This window comes from Eulemur rufifrons, chromosome 3 (genome assembly GCF_041146395.1).
Source record: "Eulemur rufifrons isolate Redbay chromosome 3, OSU_ERuf_1, whole genome shotgun sequence".
Lineage (NCBI taxonomy): Eukaryota > Metazoa > Chordata > Mammalia > Primates > Lemuridae > Eulemur > Eulemur rufifrons.
The window spans coordinates 60,931,124-60,957,495 of NC_090985.1; the positions used below are offsets into that span (position 1 = coordinate 60,931,124).

The 26,372-nt window shown below is 39.7% G+C and overlaps 1 protein-coding gene across 2 annotated transcripts in view; it reads left to right on the top strand.

Moving 5' to 3' along the window:
- Positions 1-12,155: 12,155 nt before the first annotated feature.
- The window catches only part of STK3 (serine/threonine kinase 3), a 283,071-nt gene continuing 268,854 nt past the window's right edge, over positions 12,156-26,372 (top strand). For both annotated transcript variants that reach the window (XM_069466183.1, XM_069466185.1), the window contains exon 1: positions 12,156-12,329. In XM_069466183.1, coding sequence (XP_069322284.1) covers positions 12,304-12,329 — 26 coding nt within the window. In that variant the 5' untranslated portion in view covers positions 12,156-12,303. The remainder of the gene's footprint in view (positions 12,330-26,372) is intronic.

Consider the following 26,372-nt stretch of genomic DNA (forward strand, 5'->3'; position numbering starts at 1 on the left):
ATCTCCTGACTGAAGTAGTGTTTATTGTAAAGTTACTCTTTTCCCCCCATTTTCATATTGTACTCTTTAGAAGGAAGGCACTATGTGCAGCCTACATTTAAGGAGTGAAGAGTTGAGCTCTACTTTCTTGAGGGTGAAGTATCCTGTTTCTCTGTTTTTAACATTTTCAGATGTTTAATGAATCTGGAATTTATTCTGATATGTTGTCATAGTGGACATTGGGACTGTTTCTTCCTCCCCTCTTTTGTACAATAGATATTTCTTTCATTTGGGGTAGTCATAGTGGAAATTGACAACATCCTTACCTTGAAGGGAAAGCCCTACTGTTTTAGATCAATAGAATGCCTATCTCTCTTTCCACACTGATTTATTCAGATAAGCCAACCACTGGTTCAGGCGTAAACCAAATCCTTGCATGCTGGGGAATGGTCAAGGTGACAGTTTGAGCCAATGACAAGAAGGGAGGTGTGTAAGCATTCTGGGAGAGGAGATTTCTCCTTTTAAGCACTACCAAAAGATAATGTTTTTCTCCTTTGGAGCAGTTTGGTGTACAAATTTGAAGTTTGGAACTTTGGCAGCCATTTAGCCTCAGGATGAAGTCAGAACAAAGAGGCAGAAAAAGAAACCAAAAAGCAAATGAATAAACAAAAACCCCAATGTCTTTCACCTCAGTATTGAGCTACTAACTCAAAGCAAAGCTAAAGCTGCCTGCTCTATTTCTGGATCTTCCAGTTAAAGGAGCCTTTGTCGGGTAAGGCAGTTTGGCCTGGATCTTCAATTGGTTGCAGCATAAAGAAGCCTAACTGATGCAGTGGTATAAAAACCGAGATCTAACTTTATTTTCTTTCATTTTTTCTAAATAGATAGTTGTCCCATCACAATTTAATGAGTGATCCATTCTTTCCTTTGTTATGTAGAATACCAGTTTATCATAAACAACATTTCCATATTAAAAATGGTTCTGTTCTAGGCTCATTATTCATTACATATATTAATTTATCTACTTCTAAATCAATACCATACTGTTTTAATTTTCATAGTTTTATTCAGTGTTTTGCCGCCTGCCAGGACAAGTCTCTCCTCATTATTCTTTTTTTCAAAACCTCATTGGCTCTTTTTATGTATTTTCTTTTCTATTTGGACCTAAGAATTAACTGGTTAAACTCCATAAAAATCCTTTAAGATTTTTAAAAATGGGAATTACACAACATTAATAGATTAATTCAAGGAGAATTAAAGAATTTAAAATATTCAATCTTCTCACTTAGGAACATGGTATATCTTTTATTCAGAGATGTAATTTCTAGTTGATTATTTTTGATGGACTAGAACAGTGATTCCCAAAGTATGGTCCCAGAGCCACTGCACCAGAAAGATACTTTGTCTTTCCTTATGTTGAACTCCTATCTTTCTTATATTTTCCAGTAGACAATTTTGTATTTTTTTTTTTAGAATTCTTAAGGTGAAATGGCAAAATTATAGAAATAGTTCATGCTTTAAAGAACCTCAATTTTGCACACAGAATAACATTTTATTTTTGAAACAGCTTTAATGAGATATAATTGACATATAAGCTGCCATATTTAAATTGCGCCAGAAGTTTTGACATATATATGCACTTGTGAAACTGCCACCACAATAAAGACAGTGAACATATCCATCATCCCCAAATGTTATCTCCTGTTACTCAAGCCCTGTGTAATCATCTCCTTGAGTGTGGACTGAAACTAGTGATTTGCTTCTGATAGAACACAGGAAAAAAATGATAGGATGCCACTTCTGTGGTATTAGGTTACAAAAGACTATGACTTCCATCTTGCTTGCTTTCTTGCCTTCTCTCACTTGTTCACTTTGATGAAGCCAGTCTCCATGCTGTGAGTTGTTCTCTGGAGAGGGCCACATGGCAAGAACATGAGGGGTCTCTGGCCAACTGCTAATAAGGAACAGAGATCCTGAGTCCAGCAGCCCATGAGAAACTGAATTTTGCCAACAACCACTGAGTGAATTTGGAAGTGGCTTCTGTCTCAGTTAAATCTTGAGGTGACTGTGGCCCTGGGCAACACCTTGGCTACAGTCTTGTGAGAGACCCAGGGCTGATGCCTTGATTGAAGCCTTTCTTTCTTTATTTGTTTTGAGACAGAGTCTTGCTCTGTTGCCTGGGCTAGAGTACAATGAGGTCATCATAGCTCACTGCAACCTCAAACTCCTGGGCTCCAGTGATCCTCCTGCCTCAGTGTTGCTTGGCTAGTTTTTTCTATTTCTAGTAGAGATGGGATTTTGCTGTTGCTCAGACTGGTCTTGAGCTCCTGACCTCAAGCGATCCTCCTGCCTCAGCCTCCCAGATTGTTAGGATTACAGGTGTGAGCCACTATGCCCGGCTGATTGCAACCTTTTGAGAGACCCTGAGCTGGAGGAAGGGTCCTGCTAAGTTGTACCCAGATTCTTGACTTATAGAACCTGGGAGATGATAAATGTGTGTTGTTTTAAGTCATAAGTTTTGGGGTAAGTTGTTATGCAGTGATAGATAACCAATAGACAGGAATTAATAAGTTATGTTTATGTTTTCATTGCTCTTACTCCTGATTTACATTTTTTTTCAAAATCATTTCAGTTTACTAAACATAAATCTGTGGTGTTCAGAAACCTCTCTATTACTCTTCCACCCCCCCTTCATTTGTGGTTGAATATTAATATAAAGAGATAATCCAACAGTCATTGGTCAATGACATTTTATAACAACTGATTATATGTCAGACCAATCCATTTTTTCACTTTTGAGTTATTCGAACCTTTGGATGATGATTTATTAGCAAAGTGGCCTTAAGAGAACTTTTTCTAATACTTTTGACTATTTGTTTCAAAGGAAAGTTTAGAAACCACAGTCATCTTACTCTCTTGCTCAGTAAAGACTGAAATTGAAATCATATTAATAGTTTAAATGCTTGAGGGAAATTAACCATGTAAAGGTGATTCCATGGGTAATTTTTGTAAAATAATCACTTCATTAAGCAAAAAAAAAATTACCTTAATTTTTGAAAACGGAATCGCTTCCTTTGGAAAGGAATTCAAAAGAAGGAGCAAGGGGAAACTTGTAATGGGAAAATCCCTTAGTTTCAGAGTAGGGACTGACTATACTTCATTGTCTGTGTCTGGCAACTTCATAAATATTGATTGAAAAGATGTTTGATAGGGACAAAAATATTACAGTTTGAATATTCAGTCTTTTTCCCTTCTGCTTCTTCTGCCTACTTAAGAAAGGATCCTTTATTTCTTGTCTGTCCACGTAGGCAATGTTAATGAAGAGTAAAGCAGAAAAGCCACAGAATTGAAGGGAGGGAGGTTATATTATTCTCTTTGGTGAAAAGGCTTGAAGTAATAGCCAAGGGAGTTAAACTGCAGGAAAGAGGGAGCGAGTGGAAGGGCAAATGTGAGAAAAGAGAAGCACCTTAAGAGTTAGGTGAGAAAGGGAGAAGCCATTTGGGCAGCTCTCATGAAAACTTTAGGGAGAAAGGCCAGTAAAAGGGATTTTTAAGAAAGTTTTGCTGGGCTAATATGCTAATAATTCCTTTTCTTCCTTCCTCAGCATTTCCACGAGACCATTAGTAAAAATCTACATCTTTCCACGCTCTTTGAAGTTGGATTTGAATGTGTCACAGGCTAAGACTGGTGTAAGGGTGGTTCAGTTTTATTCCAGCTTCTCTCTGTCTGCTAAATGTCCACCTTCCCCCTGTTTTGCCTCCTGCCCTCAGTCTCATTGTTCTGTTTTCCAGCAGTGTTAACTGCTGCCACCACCGCATATATATCTAGAGATATTCTATTTCCCTAGTTTTCCTGGCCAAGAAGTATTAATAAATATATCTTTCTGTTTAGTTTGGTCAAGACAAATTAGAAATTACTCCTAGAGTTCATAGGCTGGAATAAAAGGAAGTTGGAAAACCGAAAATAGACAAAGAGAAATTAGGAAAGTATAGAACAGATAAATTTATAGAGTTTAGGTTCCTTATAGTTATGTAACTAAAGACCAGCCATGAAAGGGCTTCCCGTCATGGAGTTTTTCAGGTTCTTAATATTGGTTCCGTTCTTCTTAACTCTGTCCCTGTGTTTAGTGTCTTAACCAATCATTGCTGTGTTTTGAGAGATCTTCACCTTCCGAAATTTACGTTTGTATATAACAGAAACTTTTTTTCTCCTTATAGCTGATGTATAAGGAGGGTGGATTTTAAAAAATGGAAGGCATTTTTCTTTTACCAAGCTCCAGCCTGTATCAGTCTGAACCATAACACTTTTCTGAATCAGAGAATTTATTGATAGTTTATTTTATTTTTTTTTTTTTTCCTGAGCTTTATTTTATTTTATTGTAATTTCATTAGAGATGGTGGGTTTCATTGTTTTTGTGCACAATAAGAGATGACACTACAAAATGATGATTTTTTTGATTTTCAGACAGCTCATGAAGCACCCACTTACTGAGCTTTTTCACCTTTGCAATTTGTTTCAAATGCCAAATGACCACAGAATGAATGCTCAACATTCAGTTCTTCGGCAACTTCTCCTGTATTTGTAAGAGGATCAGCTTCAATCATTGCTCTTAATTGGTTGTTGTCACCTTCTGATGGTCAGCCACTGTGCTCCTCTTCTTCAGGGCTCTGGTCTCCTTGCAAAACTTCTTAAACCACCACTGCACTGTACATTCCTTAGCAGTTTCTGGGACAAATGCGTTGTTGATGTTGCGAGTTGTCTCCACTGCTTTATGACCCATTGTGATCCTGCAATGGTGATGGCAACAAAGACAGCCATGGCAAGAATCAGAAGCACAACTCTGAAAGGCTGATGCCTCCTCTGTACTCTTGGACCAATTCCCTTTTGTCTCATCAGAGGCTTTCATTGATCATGTCCCTTCTTCCTCTTGATAGCATCCTTCCCTTTCTAGACCGGCCAGTGAGTTTCAACTTTCGTCGTTTGAGGTTTTTTCTTTCTTTCTTTTTTTTTTTTAAACGAGACGGCCGCTCTCTGTCAGGCCACCATCCCGTCCATGCGAGCCCCCCTCTATTGATAGTTTATTACATACCGGATTGAATTAGTATCTTACTCTTTCATGAATATATATTCTATATTTAATTTATTTATTTATTTATTTATAGATGGGGTCTCACTCTGTTGCCTGGGCTAGAGTACTGTGGTGCCATGAGAGCTCACTGCAACCTCAAACTTCTGGGCTCAAGTGAGCCTCCTACCTCCGTGTCCCGAGGGGCTGGGAATACAGGTGCATACCACAATGCCCAGCTAATTTTTTCATTTTTGTAGAGACACGGTCTCACTATGTTGCTCAGGCTAGGCTGGTCCTGAACTCCTAACCTCAAGCAATCTTCCTGCCTTGGCCTCCCAAAGTGCTAGAATTACAGGAGTAAGCCACCAGGCCTGGCCTATATTTTCAACTAAACAGTTCTTAGAGAGCAAAGACCATATTTTCTGTATTCCCCCCCCATAGGTCTTAGTTATTGTGTTTATATAATGTTAGTGTAGATTAATGATTCTCAAAATGTGATCCAGGTACCTCTGAAGGTACCTTAGACCCTTTCAGGGGGTCCACGAGGTCAAAAGTACTTTAAAAACAATGCTAAGATATGATTTGCCTTTTTTACTCTCATTCTCTCATGAGTGTATGACGGAATTTTCCAGATGCTACGTGATATGTGATGATATCATTGCTTTGATGGCTAATGAAATGTGTAGTTGTATATTTTGGGTTTTAAAATTTTCTTAGTTTTAATTTCCTAATTTTGATAAATATAACCCACACAAACAAAAGATCTTTAAGCTTCTTCATAGTTTTTAGGAGTGTAAAGTGGTACTGAGACCAAAAAGTTTGAGAACTGCTAGTGTAGATAATTATGTATTGAACTGAAAGTGGTCTGGTCTGAGTTTTTAGTAGGGGCTGGGATTCTTTATTTTCCGCATCAGCCAAGGTCCAATCTGATACAGAAACCCCAAGAGACAGAGGCCACACAGTTATTTGAACAGGGAAAGTTTAAAGAATCATTAACTTTAACTGAGGATTGGAGTATAAAGTGGATTGGCTAGGAAGAAGCAGAGAGAACTCTAAAGAATATAGGTGCCAATTCACAATTGCAAAGGTATGGAATCAACCTAAGTGTCCATCAACCGAGGAGTGCATAAAGAAAATGTGGTATATGTACCATGGAATAATACTCAGCCATTACAAAGAATGAAATAATGTCTTTTGCAGCAACTTTGGTGGAACTGGAAGACATTATCCTAAGTTAAGCAACACAGGAATGGAAAACCAAATGCCACATGTCCTCACTTATAAGTGGGAGTGAAGCTATGGGTATGTACGGGCGTACAGAGTGGAACAATGGACATTGGAGATGAAGAAGGGGAGAGGTTGGGGGGGAGGGAAGAAAAAATACTTAGGTACAATGTACACTATTCAGGTTATGGGTACACTAAAAATCCAGACATCACAACTATACAATTCATCCATGTAACCAAAAACCACTGTACCCCTAAATCTATGGAAGTATAAAGAAAGAAAGAAAGAACAGAAAAGACAAAAAAAAAAAAAAAAAAAGAATATAAGTGCTATGGTCTGAATGTTTGTGTCCCCTTTCCCCAATTCATATGTTGAAATCCTAACCCCTAAGGTGATGGTATTTGGAGGCTGGGCCTTGGGAAGTGACATGAGGGCTATATCCTCATGAATGGGATTAGTACCCTTAAAAAAGAGGTTTGAGGAAGCTGTTCACCTTTCCCACCATCTGAGGCACAGGGAAAAAATGGCTATCTGTGAATCAGGAAATGGGCCCTCACCAAATATTGAATCTGCCAGTGCCTTGATCTTGGACTTCCCAGCCTCCAGAAATGTGAGAAATAGAATTCTGTTGTTTATGGTATTTTGTTGTAGCAGTCTGAATGGACTAAGTCAGTAAGGAATAGCAGATATTAGGAGCAGTACTCACCATGGGCTGAGATAAAGCACCCAAGGAAGAGGCCCCCCAGGATTGAGATCCAGACTTTGCCGGAGAGGGCGCAGCTGTGCCTCATTGAACGGCAGAGCTGTTGCTATGGTGCAATGCTGGCAGAACTTGCTGGAAATCTGCCATTTGGAACTTTCCAGAAATCCTCCCCTTACATTGCTGGGGAAAGCTGTTCATGGTGAGTGTCTCACTAGAGGTACCCTGCAGCAAAACTGCCCGGGGGAGGGGTGTGGTGTGGTAGGAGAGAAACCGCTGGCCCCTGTGTGCTGTTGCCGCTCTGCACTGTAGGAGCCACGTGCTGGAGAAGCTGCACGTTGCAGGAACTGGACACTGTTGAAGCTGCTCATGCTGCAGGGTCCAGAGAAGCACCCCTGGGTGCAGGAGCCAGTGGAGGGAACATCCTCCTCTTTTACAGGGAGGGAAAAAGGGAAATCCTTTTCTTGTGCAATGTCTTTCCAGTGCTTTCTATTGACAGTTTAACATCAAGCCATCTGGTAAAGAAAAATATTTAAAGGGCACTCCATTTTAACAGAGCAGACAATGAAGGACGAATTTGGAGCTGAGAAGAAATAAAATCACAAATGGCACACTCACTTTCCCTTACTATGTAGTTTATGAATTACTGTATCTTAAAATTCTTTGTTTTCTTTGTGTGGAAATCCATTCATTCATTCAACAAACATTTACTGAGAGCTTGTAATGTTCTAGGTACTTATGTGTAGCAGACATTCTAGACTGTTGCCTAATAATAATTCCCTCATTTTTTCTTAATAATAGAATCCCAATTTTGTTCTACTCTGTATGCTTCTCCTTGCCATAAGCTTTCGGGAAGTCTGGTCCCAGTCTCGGCTCCAAGCCCAGCGCCATGGAGCGAATCACAATTGGTCTAAATGGGTTTTGGTGACCCCCTTTTCTTTGCCGTCAATGGGTCTTTGACACATTTCTGGCCAATAGGATATGAGAGGGAGTCTGCAGAGGGGCTCCTAGAATAGTTATTTCCACTATCTTAATAAATGGTATTCAGAAAGAAATAATTCTCTTCTGTTGCTGGACATCGTCATGCTTCTATGTAAAGTCTGGAACATTGGTGGCCATCTTGGGCCTTTGAAGGGAGGGAGATAGTAATAGTTTGAGGAGATTCTGCTAGCAGAGCCGGAAATGGAAGTAAATGGAGGAATTATCCAAACCTAGGAACACCTACTGCTGGGCTTCTTGTTTTAAAAATCATTTTGAATTGTTACTTGTAGTTAACAGATATGCTAGACTCTTGAGATGACAAGTAGGAATAAGATACTATTTTTATTTTCAAGAGGCTCACAGTCTGGTCAGAGAAACAAATAAGTGAAATAAAAGTTTAAGATTGCTGTGATAAAGGAGGATAGTGGTTGAATTCAAATGCAACATGCTAGTTTCAGGCTAATTATAAAGATGAGTTAGAAAAGAGAAACCTATCAAGAGAAAATATTTTGTAAAGTTGCCTTTTGAAATGAAACATTTCCAAATTTCCCTGCAAATAAAAAACTACACAATATAATATACTTAATCAGAGATTTCTCTTTTCCCCAAACTCTTCCTGGTAACAGTAGAAAAGATTAATTAACATTTGCTAATATTATTTTTCAAACAAATATAAAAATGAGAAGAAAGAGAAATACAAACTTGTAGTTACAATGAATAGCAGCAACTAGTATAACAAGGAAAAACGTTTTTATCTTAATAGTTTTCTACCTATAAAACATGGTACCATATGCATCCAGTTACAAAGAATGTGCTGAATTATTTAAAAGAACTGGGTCCCAAATTGCAGATTTCTCTCACATTTCTCTTATTCAATTGAGAATTGTAATCAGCTGTTTGCTCGTATAATTAAAGTGCATACTCAAGCTTGATTCCAAGTGGAACAGTTGGAAACCGAAACAGATTACCTTACTTTCACAGTTAAGTGAAGCTGAGTGACCCTTATCTGTATTTCAAATTTCCCTACAGCTTTCATTTGTTCATGACTGCTGCTGCCTCTTATTTGCAGGTTGAATGATGATTTCTATGCTTTCCTTCTTGGAATCTTCAGGCTGGCTTTCCACAGGCAAATAAAAACAGAAGCTTAAGGCTTTTTTTTTAGTAATTCAGGAAGAAAACAACTTCTTTTATTCATTAACACATGACACGCCAGGCACACTTCTGCCTCTGGGCCTTAGTTAGCACTTCTTCCCTTGGCCTCACATTTTCTTCATATAGTTATCTGCATGACTCTCTCCTCCACTTCCTTAGTCACCCTCTAATTAAGGCCTTCCTTGGCTACCCTATCTAAATTTCATCGCTTCCCCTCTACTTTATTTTGTTTCATTTTTTTATTTTTAATTTTTGTAGAGATGAGGTCTTGCTATGTTGCCCAGTCTGGTCTCAAACTCCTGGTCTCAAGCAATCTTCCTGCCTTGATCTCTGAAAATGCTAGATTACAGGCATGAACCACTGTTCGTGGCCCCCCTCCACTTCATATTCTTCTTCCTCATTTATTTTTTCTTCCTTACCAGTTTTCAATGTCTAACATTATCAATTAGGTACTTATTTATCTTATTATGTTTCCGCAACAAGATTGTAAACCCCCTGAGGGAAAAATCTTTGTCTATTTGTCTCTTTTCTATACTGATGAATCCTTAGCATCTAGAACAGTGCCTGGCATACTTCAGTGCTTAATAAATATTTGTTGACTGACTTACAGTGGAATGAGGCCTAGGCTAGAGTCATAAAGTCCTGGATTACAGACATTCTCTTTGCCCTAGGGTAACTCCCTTCACCCTTCTGAACCTCAGTTATCTCATCTATAAAGTGGAAATAATAACTACTTCACAAGGTAGTTTTAAGGGTTTAATGAGAAAATGGAGGCCAAGTATCTGATCCTATTGAAGTCATATGATAATTATTAGCCCTCTCCATTTTAAAATTGAGGAAAGACCTCAGAGATTTATTTTCTGATATTATTCCTTCTCCTTCCACAATCCTTCTTTATGGGTGTATCAGTCAGGGTCCCAGTATGAAAACCTTTTGAAGGTACACTCAAATTAGGATCAACTGAAGAGGGTTTAATTTACAAAGCATCATTTGAGGAGGATTGAGGTAGAGGGGAGCATAGGAGATAGAGAAGGAACCCAGGGAATAGCAGAGCAGTCATAAGACCTAGGCCCAAAGGGTCAAAGGGAAGGAGGAACAGTTGAGTAGGGCAGTTTGTCTTCCAAGGAGCAATGACTCTCTAGAACACAGGTAGTCCTAGGTGACCTCACAGGAAGGGAACCAGGGGAACTGTCTGACCTCATACTTCTTTCTCCCTCAGATGATCTCCTGCTGAGTCTACTATCATCAGACCAACCAGAAGCCAGAGGGCTTATGATGTCAGCCGTAGAGGTTAACCCCAGGGCAGAGAGTAGACGGAGAAGGGTGGAGAGTGAACCTACAGGACCAAAAGGAAGTGATGCTGCCCAGAGACCTTACTATCTGTCAGGCACTTGCTATGCAAGGGATAGAGAATAAAGATATGGTCCAACTCAACTGACTCACAGTTGGGTTGGGATGACAGTTCAATAAACAGAACTTCAATACAGTGTAGTAAGTGTCATACAAAAGGCAGCACAGGGTGCTATGGGCACATACAAGACAGGTATCTCTTTCACAGCTTAAATGTAGGAGGCAGTGGGTGATGGTGCTGGTGGTTTGCCTGGGAAAGGCTCCCTGGAGAGTAAGGTTGGCAGGACAATTCAGAGCCCATTTAAAAGTAGGACAATTTGAGCTCATTTTAAAGTATGTTAATTTTTTAAAAAGATGAAATTAACTTCCTAAGAGGTTTTTCTGAGGAAACACAAAAAGATGGGAGAATGGAATGGAAGTGAGGATGAGAGTGAGGGGTAGAATGGGATAATTTCAAGGGTTCTTTCTAGTTTTAATGTTTTAATGATTTAGTTTTTGTTTTTTTGTTCTCTTACTTATGACCAGTTAGACAGTGGATCTTTAATAAATACAAACAAGCATAAAATTTTGTAATAATCTCTTATGTTCACAGAATTTGACTTTAAGTTTCAACAATGAATGGTCTTAGTAAACTTTAAATTTAGGGAGGGATATAATGGTTTGAAAATAAATCACCTAAGCTTATTACATAGTGAAACCTAAAATAATCTACAAAAGGACTATACTTATATAAACTGCTATTGGACAAGTTTAATTTGGGTTAATATTCATATTAACATTCTCTTCATATTATTTCCTTTGTTCAACATTCTTTTCATATTCATTGTTCTAACCTCCAAGAAAACCCTCTATGATTCTACATCTTGACAATTTCTATGAAAAACAAGTAAAATTATTATATAGCAGCTATATATGGTTATAAGAAAGATATCTATATGTAATTTAAGCTTAAACAGTATACACACAACATGGGTGCACGAAGGGGTCAAATTATTAATACAGTGGGATGCGAGCTGTTGGGAGCAGGTTGAGGGAGAGAACAGAGAGGGAAGGAAACCAACTTTTCTTAAGTTCTCTTTTAGGCACGATAATTTATGATAGGCTTGCCAGTTTACCCAACTGGACAGCCTGCAAGGCCCAGGTGCACTGAATTTGGTGCACTGAGAGATCTCGTTGCAGTAATTATTTTCTCCATAATTAGATGTAATTATTGTGAAATGTAGTGAGGAGCTTGTCCACAATCCAAAGCAAACTAGAATTTCCAGAAGTATCCTTAGTACTGCAGCTACAAATGTCAAATGGCTGGGGGAAAACATAACCAATAATTATAAACAGAACTAGAGAGGGAAGCCTGGGCAGTTAGTAATAATACTTCAAATGGCTTCACAAGACGTTTGGGATGTATCGCTGGGAAATCCAGAGAAATGAGTCAAATGGGATTGGGGCAAATTTAGCGAAGGCAAGCAAGGAGCGCATGCCTCACCTAGCGCCCTTCCAGTACCTCCTGCTGCTTTCCCCTCTCCTGGCTCCACGGCCAGCCCCGCCCTCCGTCCAGGCTCCGCCCCCTCGCTGGCCGCGGCCGGCTCCGCCCCCTCCGCGCGCCAGGCCCTGCCCACCCACTCGGGGCAGTCGCCGCCGCCGCCGCCGGCGGCGAGGGGCGGGGCGGGCCGGGAGGAGCTGTGCTCCGGCGCGGGAGGGAGATCCGCCGCGGAGTTACGGGAAAGTTGGTCCGAGTTCCCGGAGTTTCCCTCTCTGGTTCCCCGAGTTCGGCCGGCCGCTGCCCCGGCTCCTTTCCTTCCTCGGGCCTTCGCCATCCATCAGCTCCCTCTTTCTGCCCCCGGCCGCCATGGAGCAGCCGCCGGCGCCTAAGAGGTAACGAACGCGGGGAGCGAAGAGAAGGAGGGAAGCGGCGCCGGCGGCCGTGGGGCTGGGGCGGCTAGGCCAGGCCCTACTGCGACCCTCTCCCCGCCCGCCGGGCCGGGCCGGGCGTGCTGAAGGCCGGGAGTCTGGTCCGAGCGCCCGGCCGCATCTGTCCACGAGGCCAGGGCCCTGAGGGGAGGCCAAGCGTCTCCTCCCCGGCGGCCGGCGGGCCCTGGCGCGCGTGCAGGGTTGGGTGGGCAGCGCCGGGCTCCCCGCGGCCTGACCTCCTGGGGCGGGTAGGGTTTTCCCTAGTGGCAAGTTCACGAAGCCTGGGAGACTTAAAACTAGGAAATTACTGGTCTTCTTACAGCCATATAGGCGTTCTTGTCAAATGTGCTTCGTAATATTGCCTTTTTTTGAGAAGGTGGTTTGCTTATTAACAGTTCAAAGAATTAAATATTAATAGCTACACAGTCTGTAAAACTTGTTGTGGAATATGCTCCACTGACAGGTGTTACTTCCCCCTCCCCAAGTTCAAAAGTATTTATGGATGCAAGACTGTAGCAATCTTAAATTAGAACCTCCCCCAATATAGTTTTGCGTGTAAAAATAGTGATACTTTGGTGTGGTGGTGTTAGTTTATGTTTGATCTTTGATATGTGTATTGGAAATGATGCTTTGCAATGATTTTAGGAATCTAAATCAAAGTTGTCCATTGATATAAGTTCATAATGTGCATTTTTACCCCCAAGAATGAATCAACTAATTATTTGATGTTGGATAAAGCATTTAACCTCAGTCTTTCATTTTTAATTTATAAAATAAGGGTACTAATCTCTCTCCCAGATAATGGTGTTGTGAAGATTAAAGAGTTCATGTGCTTTGATACCTAGAGATCTTTAGATGAAAGGTGTTGTATTCAAGAACATGGAATAATTGAAAAGGTAGGAACTTTGGGAGCTTTTGTGAATTGTGTGACTAGACCTGTGACCTTTAAGGTCTGAAAGCCATCTGTTCAGGTTAAAAAAAGGGAGGGCGTGGAGTGCTTTCCGAAAGGGACCTGCTATCAGTCAAAGACTTTGAAACAAGTCGATTGTTTTCTAGCATTTTGTAAGATATCTGTATTTTACTCACTGGGCAGCCAGTTTTAATACTATAGAAGAGAATCAGGGACTTTTTTTTTCTTTTCTGGAAGGACTGGAAGGGGGAACCTATGAGATAATGCCATAGGCCAACTTGAACAACTCTGAATTGAAGTAGCAGCCCTCTCTATTGATTAGCTCTGCTGTAAGTTATCAGAATTTCATTATAGGTGTATGGAATCCCTGCCCTTGCAGAGACACCAAAGAACCTAGAGGAATCAGGGGTAGGTGTGAGTGGTAATTCCATGGTGATTTATACTTTTCAAAGTGGTGGTTGCGTATTTAACAGACTTATTTTTAACTTTTTTCAGAGAGACTTATTTTGAAGTAATGAGCAAAAATGGTAGGAAGGCATTTTTGAAGAGCCAAAGATATGTGATATTAATCCCTTATATTTGAATATCTCAAAATTTTTTATAGCATTTTCATATTCTTCATATTTAATCCTCACAGCAAGCCTAGGGAGTAGTTTGAACTATAGGCATTAATCCTATAGATGAGGTGAGGACACTACGATAGTTTGCTGTGTGGAAGGATATGACAGGAATTACTGGCAGTTTTTGTGTTGCCCCTATGGATCATTACCTTCTAATATTAAAATATATGGCTATCATTTTTGAAGTTGTACTGTCTGCCAGGAAATTTATATATATGTTTCTTTATTTAATCATCCTAAGAAATAGTAATCCTGGCTTTGCCACTTACTAGCTAGTTCTAAATTTAAATTTCTTCATCTGTAAAATGTATTGTGGGGATTAAATGAGGTCATATGTAAAGCATTTAGGACAGTGCTCCATAAGGTATTCAGTAATGTTAGTTGTTAATTTATGTTTTCCCTATTAAATGAGGCTCAGAGAGGTTAAATAACTTGAGTCAAGTGGAGAAGGTGCCAGAGCTCTGGGTCTGATTGGCTCCGGAGGCTATGCACCCTCTCATTATGCCCCATTTTGAAACTCTCTTTCTTAGTATTCCATGATGTAATGGTCATCTTTTTCTGCTATCTCCTGGTCCCTTTTGCTTGTTCTCTTCTTAGTCCCTGTAAGAATGCCATTTTGCTTTTCTGTCTTGAGTAATGCTTCCTTAGTGCTTAGACACTTTTATATGACCATATTGCTGGGCGTGGTGGCTCACATCTGTAATCCTAGCATGCTGGGAGGCTGAGGCTGGAGAATCTCTTGAGGTCAGGAGTTTGAGACCAGCCTGAGCAAGAGTGAGACCCTTTCTCTACTGAAAAAAAAAAGAAGAAAAATTAGCCGAGTCTGGTAATGCATGCTTGTCCCAGGTACTTTGGAAGCTGAGGCAGGAGGATTGATGGCTCGAGCCCAGGAGTTTGCGGTTGCAGTGAGCTATGATCACGCCACTGCATTCGGCCGGGGTGACAGAGTGAGACGCTGTCTCAAAAAAAAAAAAAGGCCTCATTTATGTTGCTGATGTTAAGTCTGTATGACCAGCAGCTGCTGCTCAGTTGACATTTTTTCATGTAGGTCTACTCTTTTATTATCCCATCTAGTTTGTCACTAGATCCAATCAAATTTTCTATTGAAAAGTCTGGATTAATTTTACCCCCCTTTTCATTCCCAAGAATACTACCCTATTCCAGGGTTTTATGACCGTCACACTTGAATTGCACCAGTGCCTTCTAACTAGGCACTTTAGCCTAGTGGTTTTCAAAAACACTTTAATAGCAGAAACATTTTAACAGCAGAAGAGTGCTGTTTGGAGTAGGGTCAGGGTACCAGGACCTAGTTCCCAGTCCCTTATTCCTTTCCCCTTTTGCTGTCCTACAGAATCTCCTAATGCTCCATAGAACACAGTTTGCTTTAGTTCATCCTACACATAGCTTTTATTTTGTAAAACATCACTTTAATCATATTACTCTTTAAAAAAAATTTTTTTTTTTATTAGGGGCACATTTGTCTACTTAGTATCCAAAGCCTCTTGGTCTCAGTCTTAACCCCCAGCCTTCAGTTACTATTTTTCATGATGAATCTGTCCTCATGAAGTTTCCCTATTGTTCCTTATTTAGGTTGTAGGCTGTGGGTACTCCCAACTCTGCCTTTGTTCACACTTTTCCTTTAGAAAAGTTTGTGTTATTTTTTGCCTGAAGAATAATCTGTTTTATTCTTCCTTCAAGGCCTGCCTCATAAAGTATCTTCTCTGAGTGCTTTCTAGCCCAAGATATTTCTCTGTGTTCCTGATATGATGTGCATTTGATTATATGCCATCTTCCTATTCTTCCTTTTTGTTACAAAATTATAGACATCCAAAAGATAATGGGGGCTGGGGCAGAGGCAGGAGGATCACTTGAGGCCAGTCTGTGCAATATAGTGAAACCCCATCTCTACAAAAAATTTTAAAATATCAGCTGGGTGTGGTGGTACATGCCTGTAGTCCTGGGTACTTGGAAGGCTGAGGTAGGAGGATCACTTGAGCCCAGTAGTTGGAGGTTACAGTGACCTATGATTGGGCTACTGCTACAGTGTGAGACCCTGTCTCCAAAAATAAAACAAAACAAAAGATAATGGGGACTAATTTAATAAATACTTATGTATCACCATACAGCTGAAGAAATTAAATATTGCCAATACATTTGAAGCCCCCTATATGCATCTCTTCTCAATTGCATTCCCTTCCCATCCTCCAAAGGGTAATCACTGTCTTGAATTGAATATTTGTTCTTCCCATATATCTTTATATTTTTAATATGTTGTTTATGTACATACACACACATATATATATATGACACACTAATGTAATGTTTGGCCTGGGTGTTAGGCCCAGCTTTACAACTGACTTTGAAATTTTCTTCTTTTTCCTCTGGGAGTTGGAAATTCTGTTGTGTAGCCAGGTTCAAGAATCATGATTCAAAGTCCTAGACCAGAGGTCCACAACCTTTTTGGTGACAGATATCAGTTTCATGAAAGACAATTTTTCCATGGTTGGTGGGCAGGGGTGGTGGAGCTCTGCGGCCTGGTCCCTAACAGGCCATGGACCAGGATTTGGGGACCACCCTCCTAGACGATCTGTAAGGCACCCCTCACACTCACATTTGTTGATTTGGTCTCTCTAAAAAAGCGTGTGTTAAACATAGGCAGTAGCTGTGGTCATCCATGTCACTGACTTGAGGTACCAGAATGGCTTTTAGATTCCCCAGATTTCCCTAAGAGGCCTGTCATAGAGGTCTTCAGAAGTCCTTATTAAAAGGATTTCACTCTGGGAAGGGAAATCCATTAAACGGGTATTAATTGGTAGCATTTTGGTAGGTTGAGTTTATCAGATTTCTTTATAGGGGAACTGCTAGCTGAGAGATAAATGACCACAGAGTAGGTAAGCTTTGATAGGTAGACAGGGAAATGGTCAGAACATGGGCTCTTCAGCAAGTAGAACATTCATAAAAGGGAGGGTGGGTTTCAGTGAGGACAGGTGGGCAGAATGAGAACTCTGGTCGTTGGAGGGTAGGTAGTTATATTTAATACTTGTCAAAGAGAGGACGGACTGTTTGTGCTGGAGAGAGATACTTTACCAGATAGGCCTTGTTCCTCAGCTAGGTTATAAGATTAGTTGTTATTTAAAATTTATTGATTTAGGTATAGTTGGAAGAAAAGTTGGAAGTTGGAACAAAAGTTGGAAGAAAAGTTAGTGTGGAACAATGAAAACACTGGAAGGATAATAAGGGAGTAAGCTACCGAAACATACTTTCTCTCAAGACAGGTGAGGTGTGTTCTTTGATTTAAGCTGTAGTTAAGATTCTGTGGCAAAATTTTTTTTAAATAGTGTGAAAGGGTTGTTTGAGTACAGTGAAGTTGAAGATTGAAATCAGAAGATTAGGATTACAGAGTGCATTCACACAAATGAAAAGTTAAGGTAAGAAAACATTTATTTCAGAAGGGCAAATGTTGCTATGAATGGATAGATTATCAGAAGATAGATTATTATGGAATGAAAAAGCAAAGGTAAAGGGATAAAGATCTAGGAGGATAAAGTAGAAAGTATTCATGTATTCCTTAGCATGAAGAGCCCCCTCAGCTTGTAGCATCTGTAGCGTTGACCTCAAACCAGGAATTAGGGATGGCTATATACATGAGAGAACTCTCAGCTCTCAAGAATTGAATTGGGTGGGGCACAGCAACAGCCCAGTTAAGTTGATAGTAGGAGATCAGGTATATCATTAAGATATTGCAGTGAGAAGAGGGGTGGACTTCATTTTGTGTCTGTATTCTTAATTCATGTCTTTGGAATGTTGGAACGTAAAATTCTTGTGTGCGTATTATCAGAGAGATGAACTAAGTGGAAAGCTGGAGTTGTCTTTGAGAAAATGAACCCTTAAAAACAAAACAGAACAAAACAAAGACGGCAGCCTCAGGGAAGAGGCCCTAGGGGAAGTTTCCAATTTTAGAGGCAGGCAAGTGGACAAAATGTTCAAAGTAGTTAGTCCAAGGAGAAAAGAACTGAGCAAACAGGAGCATCTCTTTAAATAACAACTTGGTCCCTAAAGCATTTGCTGTCTTCCCTTTGACTTTTCTTGGTTAATTTAGGGTGAGATTGGTTTAGGTCCTATAGGTGGGAACAATCAGTTGGCTCTTCCTTCTTCAAGAGAGGGAATTTGACAAAAAAAGTATGTAGTAGCTTTTGGCAAGCAGACTTTAGTTGCACATTAAGACAGTAGAGAAATTAGCTGAGTGTCGTGGTATGTACCTGTAGTCCCAACTACTGGTTGAGGCTGAGGCAGCAGGATCACTTGAGCCCAGGAGTGCAAGGCTGGACTGAGCTATGATCATGCCACTGCACTCCAGCCTGGGTGACAGAGGGAGACCCTATCTCAAAAACAAAACAAAAATAAGACAATAGAGGAATCTAGTTTTTAGTTGACTCTAGGCAATGATTAATATATCATTGTTTTTAAGGGGCTGAGATGTACAACATACTAGTACTAAAATATTTGTTAGAAATGTAAAGAAAAAGGTAAATATACATGAAACACAAGCTGGGTTGAAATGTACTTTTCTGAAGTAATCTAAGTGCTCGTTCCAGGAGTGTGTAATAGTAAATCTTCAATAATAAAAGGTTTAAATCAAACAATTCTTTTTTGGATTATAAGGGGAAAAAAGTAAATACTTAGAATTTATGAAGAATTTGATTTTTTTTTTGGTTTCAAAGAAGTATATATGTTGAACTAGAGGTCCTACAGTCCATCATATATTATTGGCTTTCAAAAAAATTTTTAATCATTGATACTGAGATTCAGTATAGACCCACATATATGAAACTGAAAGAGAAGTTTTAATAAAAAATGCTATATGTGATGTTTTCTTATATTTTTCTATTTTCTGTTCAGTTTTATTTCATTAAAAAGTGCTTGTCATGATCTACCAAATTATTTTCATGACCCACTAATGGGTTGTGATCTGTAGTTTGAAAAAACATTGTTAGTGTATATAATATAGACAGTCAGGAAACCGATTTCATTTCCATTTCTGTACAGATAACTTAGATGATGGCATTGCCAAAGGAATCCGGAGTGGTGTTACTGTAACAACCTGTATACATAATAGAGCTATTCTTTAAGATTCTAGAAAGGGAAGAGTTGAAGGGGAGAGAGGAGACTAATATTAAAAACTCCTATATTTTGAACACTGTATATATATCCCAATTAAAGTATGGGAAATTGCAAAACAATTATGTGTGATGTGTGACAGTTTATAAAGGAAAATGTAATACTGTATATGAAGGTTGCTACGAGGCAAAGTCTCACTTGCTTTCTGGTGTAGACTGACCCTGTGCATTGGAAACATTCAACTATAATTATGATGACCTCAATTTCTGACTCCCTACCAGCTCCACCCTCTCTAACTACCAAAGGTCTTTACATTTTTCTTCTAAAGAGAAAATTTATGCAAATCTAATAGAAACTTTGTTTTAGTTTTGCTTCAAGCTTCTTTTTTGTTGTGATTTTATTTGAATTACTTCATGTATGTTTCGATTATTCTAATTTAAAGAAGCATTTAGCTCTTAGAACAAAGATTCTATATTTGAAATGTCTTAGGCCAACTTTTTTTTTTTTTTTTTTACATAGAGTCTCAAGTTGAATAAGTGAAAGTAGCAAATATGTAAACAGACATGCATGAATATTAAAAATAAGTTCAAGCAGGACGTGGTGGCTCATGCCTGTAATCCTAGCACTTTGGGAGGCCAAGGCAGGAAGGTCGCTTGAGGTCAGGAGTTTAAGACCAGCCTGAGCAACATAGTGAGACCCTCATTTCTACAAAAAATAAAAAAATTAGCCAGATGCGGTGGCATGTACCTGTAGTCCCAGCTACTCAGGAGGCTGCGGCGGGAAGGTTGCTTGAGCTCAGGAGTTTGAGGTTGCAGTAAGCTATGATGGCGCCACAGTACTCTAGCCCAGGCAACAGAGAGAGAGAGAGAGATCTTGTCTCAAAAGAAAAAAAGTTTATTGTTTGCATACCATGAATATTAAAGTAAAGATTACCTTGAATTTCTGAAGGTACATCAAAGGATATATCTTGGAAAATGACTTCATAGCAAAATGAGAATTACAGATAGTTGTTAGCAATTATAATTAATATAGGTAGTATTGTATTAGGTTCTGAATTAGTCCATAGATTTATATAATACTTACATATAAGACTTCTCTGTAAAGAGGTGAATTGAGTGAGATTTTCAGATGTTTCAGCTATCTTGATGTATCATATCCCAGAATCTTGATGCACATACACGTATTTAGATAATTGGGGCAATTGTTGAGCATTTATGATTCCAAGAACAGGGTAGTTTCTATATTCAAAATATAGAATATTCTTTCTCTAGATCATCTTTTCATTTTTAGGATTTTTGGTTTTCTGAAATCATGAGACCTAGAGTTGTATAATTGGAAAGGAATGCCAGTTAAACTTCTTTTTGTAATTTAGGTCAACTTTTTATATATTTCAGGAAAGTATAAACTGAAGATAATAGGTAGCTAATTTCCTTGACCCTCTCTGGAGCCACGCAGTCTCATGTCTTTGTTATGTTGCTCCATTCTCCTGTTTCTTCTGAAAATTGGCTTTCTTTGCTTACTGATCACTGTTCTTGGCAGAAATTGGCTGTCAGCCTTGAGTTCATTTATTTGCTCATTTATCCATACATTCAGTAATTATTAATTGACTACCTTCCAAATTCCATGTGCTGAGTGCATTGGTGAATGAAACAGATGGAATCTTTTGCCCGCATAGAGCATATCCTTTTGTTGGCGCTTGAGCTATGAAAGATAGAAGTAGCATGTATTAATAGGGAAAAATGGTGGAACCTGCTTAATAGGGCAACTGGAGGAGGCTTCTTTAAGGAGGTGATGTTTAAGCTATGGCCTGATATTGAGAAATTATCCACGTGAATAGCAGGGGAAAAATGTTCCAGGCAGAGGGAAAAGCTATGAGAAGACGTGAAGGTGGGAAAGAGCTTAGTGTGTGGGAGGAATTGAAATGAGGCCATTGTGGCTAGGTTGTAGAATGGGAGAAAATGGGTAGAGGTGAGGTCAGAGAGATGGGCAGGGATTTAATGATGCAGGCTGTGGAAAGAAATGTGGATTTCAGTCAGAGTGCCGTGGACTGTCATTAAAGGGTTTTAAGCAGGATTTTAAGCAATTTATGTTTTTAAAAGACCAGTCTGATTGCCTTGGTTACAGTAGATTGTAGAGGGTTAAGAATAAAAACAGAGAAACAAGTTGGGAGGCTATTCCAATAGTTTGTGGTTAGAGATGATGGAATCAGTAGAGATGGAGAGAAGTGGACAGATATAAGTTCTATTTTGGAGTTAGAAATGAAGGACTTACAGTAGACTAGATATTGGGAATGAGGAAGAAAGAAGAATCAATCCTGGCTTCTACATTTTGTGTTTGAGCAACTTGCAGGGTGGGGTAAGACTGGGAGAGGAACAGGTTTAGGGTATCTATAATAGTCTCTTTTGTGGAATTACATACTTCCAGGAAAGTGAATCTGATTGGCTCAAAATGTGATATTAGGTCGTTCCCTTAAAAGAGGAAGTCTGCTTCCCCTTAGGGAGGAAATGATGGATGCTGACTTCTGTTTTTAACCTCGTTTTTTACCAGATTAGAGAATGGGAAACATAGCTATCTTTTTTTAGGTGTTGAAATGTTTAGGTGTGCTGGTAACTTGCTATCTTTAAAAATATATATTTTTATTGCAAAATAAAACATCGGTATAAAATAAATGCATGGCTTGGTGAATTACTATAAGGCAGACACCTTTGTGATCAGTTAACAATCATTATAAGAAATAGATCACAGTGGTCTTTCTCCTTAAGTAACCATTATCCTGACTTTTATAGTAATCTAAATGTACATTGCTAGATACTCTAGGTACGCATATGATTATTTGAGATGAGTTGTTACTTTTAATCTTTGTTAGTCCTTCATCCTTTTCTTTTCCTTTTCCTGTTGAAGAATGTAAGCTGTTTGTAATGTCCCACAGTTTGGAATTTTGCTGATTGCTTTCTCAAGGTGCAGTTCAAAATGTTCCTTTGTTCTCTGTATTTCTTGCAAATGGACAGCTGGATCCAGAGATGGATCAGACTCAAGTTCGATCCCTTAGGCATTATCATAGGTGGAGTTTGGCAAGACTATAGGAATCTCTTAATGTCCGATTGTCTTTTTTGTGATGTTTGCAGCTGTTAATGGTTAGTGTTTATTTTTGTTAATTCATTGAGTGTTGCAAAATAGCAAAATTCTAAATACATCATTTTGTTTTCATTTATTAGTTGGAATGTTTTTATAAAGAGTCACTTCCCCTCATCTTCTGTTTGGTTGCCTGTGGTATCCTTTATAGAGGAAAGACAAGATAAATGCTCCTTTCCCTTAATTTAACATTTTTCAAGATAATGAATTAGTTCCCCTATTTTCCTCCAAAGCTGACCAGTTCTTTTTATTTTATTTTATTTTATTTTAAATGCCATTATGAACTGATGGATTTAAACTGATTTGATGGATTTTAATTCATTGCAATAACTGTCATTGAAGCTCAAATTGTCCCATGTTTGGCCAGTGGGAGTCTGTTCTGGAGACGAGTGGTTCTTGGTAGCTTACTTGCTGTCTGTTATGATAAGATATTTTGGACTCAACATGTACATTTCGTGTCCTAGATCTGGAATCAACCATTTCTCTAAGTCTGGTTTCTTTTAGTGAGAAAAAAAATCCTAATATGAGTTCTAATATCCTGTTATTTTTAATAGAGTTTTATTCATAGATAGGAGAACTGATTTATTTTTTCAAACTGTGGGATAGTCTGTCAAAAAATATGATGGCATTGGTAGTTTTGAGCTCCTTTCTTTGGATGGTATCTCCGCCACACATTTATCTTCTGAGTCAGAAGTTAGGCATGTATAGACTCAAATTATGTGGTAGAGACTATTTAGAGTAGACTTTTATCTTTATGTTCCACTTATTTACTCTGGTTGTCCTTTGACCTACTATTTTCTTAATATTCAGTCTAGCTTTTTTTCTCACCTCTAAATGTTTCAGGTGACCCAGGGTCTTATTTTCTTAAATGAAAAAGATAGAAAATATAAAAATCTAAGCCAAATAACATCACTGTTGATAAGATCAGATTTTAGGCCTTATTTTTAGGTAGAACTTTTAATCTGCCTTGTATACATAAAAATGTATCTGTATACAAACACATGAAATGTTAAGGGCATCTTAAGGCTACTGTAGCCTTAACTATAGTATGATGAATTGAAAAATGAAACACATTCAGATATTAAATGTCATACGTTATTTCTTTCTAATTTTGATATTGGCCCCTCTTGTTAAGTTTTCTTATGCTTTGAATAAATAAAATGAGGTATTTATCTCAGTAACACTGTTGATAATTTGCATTTGTCACTGTGTCACCTGTATCACGTAACTTTAGGAAGAATTAGTTTTAGTATAGTTACTTACTGTATTAAAAGACATCAGATTGCACTACAAGTTGACATGTGAATTAGCCTGTTATCTTGCAATCAAATAGCAATCAGTAACCATTTTCCAATGATCATCTTTGCAATTTTTGGTAATAATCAGTGAAATTTGGATCCTAGAAAGAGGTTGGAGAGAAATGATTGCTCTGAATAAAATTACTAGTTCATGTAACTCCTAAGAAATACCAGAAACAAGAGTCACATTAGGCATTGGAATTCTATAAAATTCCAGTGGAAATTAAAAATAAATATACTAATTAACTCTTTTTTTTTTTTTTTGTTGAGACAGAGTCTCACTTTGTTGCCCAGGCTAGAGTGAGTGCCGTGGCGTCAGCTTAGCTCACAGCAACCTCAGACTCCTGGGCTCAAGCAATCCTTCTGCCTCAGCCTCCCGAGTAGCTGGGACTACAGGCATGCGCCACTATGGCCGGCTAATTTTTTCTATATAGATTTTTTAGTTGTCCATATAATGTCTTTCTATTTTTTAGTAGAGACGGGGTCTCGCTCTTGCTCAGGGTGGTCTCGAACTCCTGACCTCGAGCGATCCACCCGCCTCGGCCTCCCAGAGTGCTAGGATTACAGGCGTGAGCCACTGCACCTGGCCTAATTAACTCTTGAGAAGAAAATATTTTGATGATACTCTTTTCTTGACACGCTGAGTTTTCTATCTATATGCTTGATTCTCATTGTATATTTCCTATTTTTTCTTTCTTTTTTATAAAATTTTTATAAAAAAATTTCCCCAATGGGGAATTTTTTCCCCTTTACTGACTGGTAGCACTCGATTAGTCAGTTTTAATTAATATTTATAAAACACTCATGTGACGTGAAGGAGCCTGCCAAAACAGTGATACAGTGATACCTTTAAAGATATTTAGCATCATTGGGAAGTAGGATGTATCGTGATGGATTTTTCAGGTAAATAAAGTAAACTACTTTAAGCATTGTACTTTAAAACATTTTAAAAACACTTTTAAAATAACTAGTTTTGATGGAAGTCATTGCAAAATGAAGACACATCACCCAGTCTTCTGAGACTAATCATTTGCTTTCTTGACTACTTAATGTTATTTTTTATTTTTAATTTTAGTTACATGCTGAAATAGTCAGTGTGTCTTGACAGTGTGTTTGAAACTTTGTTGCCGCATGTAGCTATTCTTCCTGCAGCCCCCCCCTTCTTTTTCTTTTACTGTTATCTGTCATTTCTCATTGCTATGTTGATAAGAAAAACCCTCATCTATTATTTAACACAACAGCCACCTGAGACCCCCACCCCTCACGGAAGACCCACATGGACATAATACTAACCTAACACGTGGCCCATCAACTAATCTATTACCTGGCACATCAGCATAACACTAAACCTATTACCTAGTGCAACAACTACCCTATTACCTGGTGCATCAACATAATACTAACCTATTACCTGACAGGCATTAGTCACCTGAGACCCCACCCCTTAGATCACCCCAACTTAATAAAAGTGGGAAAAATTGGTAGATGGGGTGTCGCGCCGCAGTTGCCAGCAAGTACGACACGACCAGTTGGAGTTCTTCCAGCAGTAGTTTAATGAGGCATCTACAACAGTTACATGGCGAGAGACCTCGAACAGGAAATGCAAGCTGCTTTTATAGCCCCGGATAGGTGTGTCCCACAAGCGTGTCCCACAGGGATAGGTGGAGGGCCTGACTATGCATGTCCTGGGCGGATACACTAGGAGGCCTAGACCGCTCCCCACAGCTCCCCCTTTTGTTTTTGCCTTATGGTGAACGGAAGCCCCAGTCCGGATCTAGGGTCACAGTTCACCAAGGGGCGTATGGTCACCACTCTTCAGTGCAATGAGCGAGAGCTCATGAAGGTGCAAGGGCTGACCATAAAACAGGGGTCGAGCGCCCTTCCCGGTGCAATGGGGACAAGCCCTCGGGGTGCAAGGGCCACGCCATGCTGTCAAGGGGAAAAGCGGTAGTTGCCGTCCGTATGTAACATGCTTATCCACACTCCAGGAGGAGAGCCCTCATGAAGGGCAGCAAAGGCTTGAGCCATGACCACTCGATCCCTTTGTTGCTGCCAACGGACACGCATGAGCATCCAGAACACGAGGCCAAAAGCAAGACATCCCAGCAGGCCCAGGGATCCAAGACCTGCCCATTCCCGAACCCCGTGTAGAAGCGACAAAAAGGTGGGGAGGAGGCCATCAGTAAGCATAGGATCTAACCGGGTAGAATTAATATGGGTGATTTCTAGTTGTAACTGAGTGGCTAGCTTGGAGAAATTGGCAGACCAAGAGCCCTGTAACAGCCGAGAAAGCTCTTTAGAGAGATTGGCCGCCTGGGAAAGGTTAGAATATGGGATCGAAGTAATACACAATCCCGGCAGTCGTCGCTCGCAACCAAGCTGGGCGAGCTGTACCAAACTGTCCACCTGTTCTTGAACCAAGTCCACACGTTGATTTAGGAGCATAATCCCTCCCGCCAGGTGTGAGTTGATAGAGCTTTGTGTGTCCAAGGCAGTTGCTACCGTTGCTGACAGGTTATTTAGGACCTGTGCCGTTTGTACGGCGCCCGCCGCCGCGATCGAAGCGGCGGTAAGGGCCGCAGCGGAGGCTGCTGCAATAGCAAAGACAAGAGCTGTCACGCCAAAGTCCCTACGATGTCGAAAGAGAACCAACGAATCCGGTGCGTCAACCGGCCAGGGGACGTACCGGGGCATGCGTGCAACCACGGCCATCCTGTGTTCTGAGGCATTCCAGCAACGTGTATACGTGCAGTTTACGGTTGAGCAGTTAAGGGTGGCCGTATGGTTTTCCAGGCGGGCCACAATCCAGATGAATGGAGGCCAGAGACAAACAGGCGTGGGACCGAAGGTCACGTTGGAAAACTGAGCGCCTGACGCAGCGGTCTCAAATGTTCACAGTTTTGTGTAACGCAGGCCACATCCCTGTCAC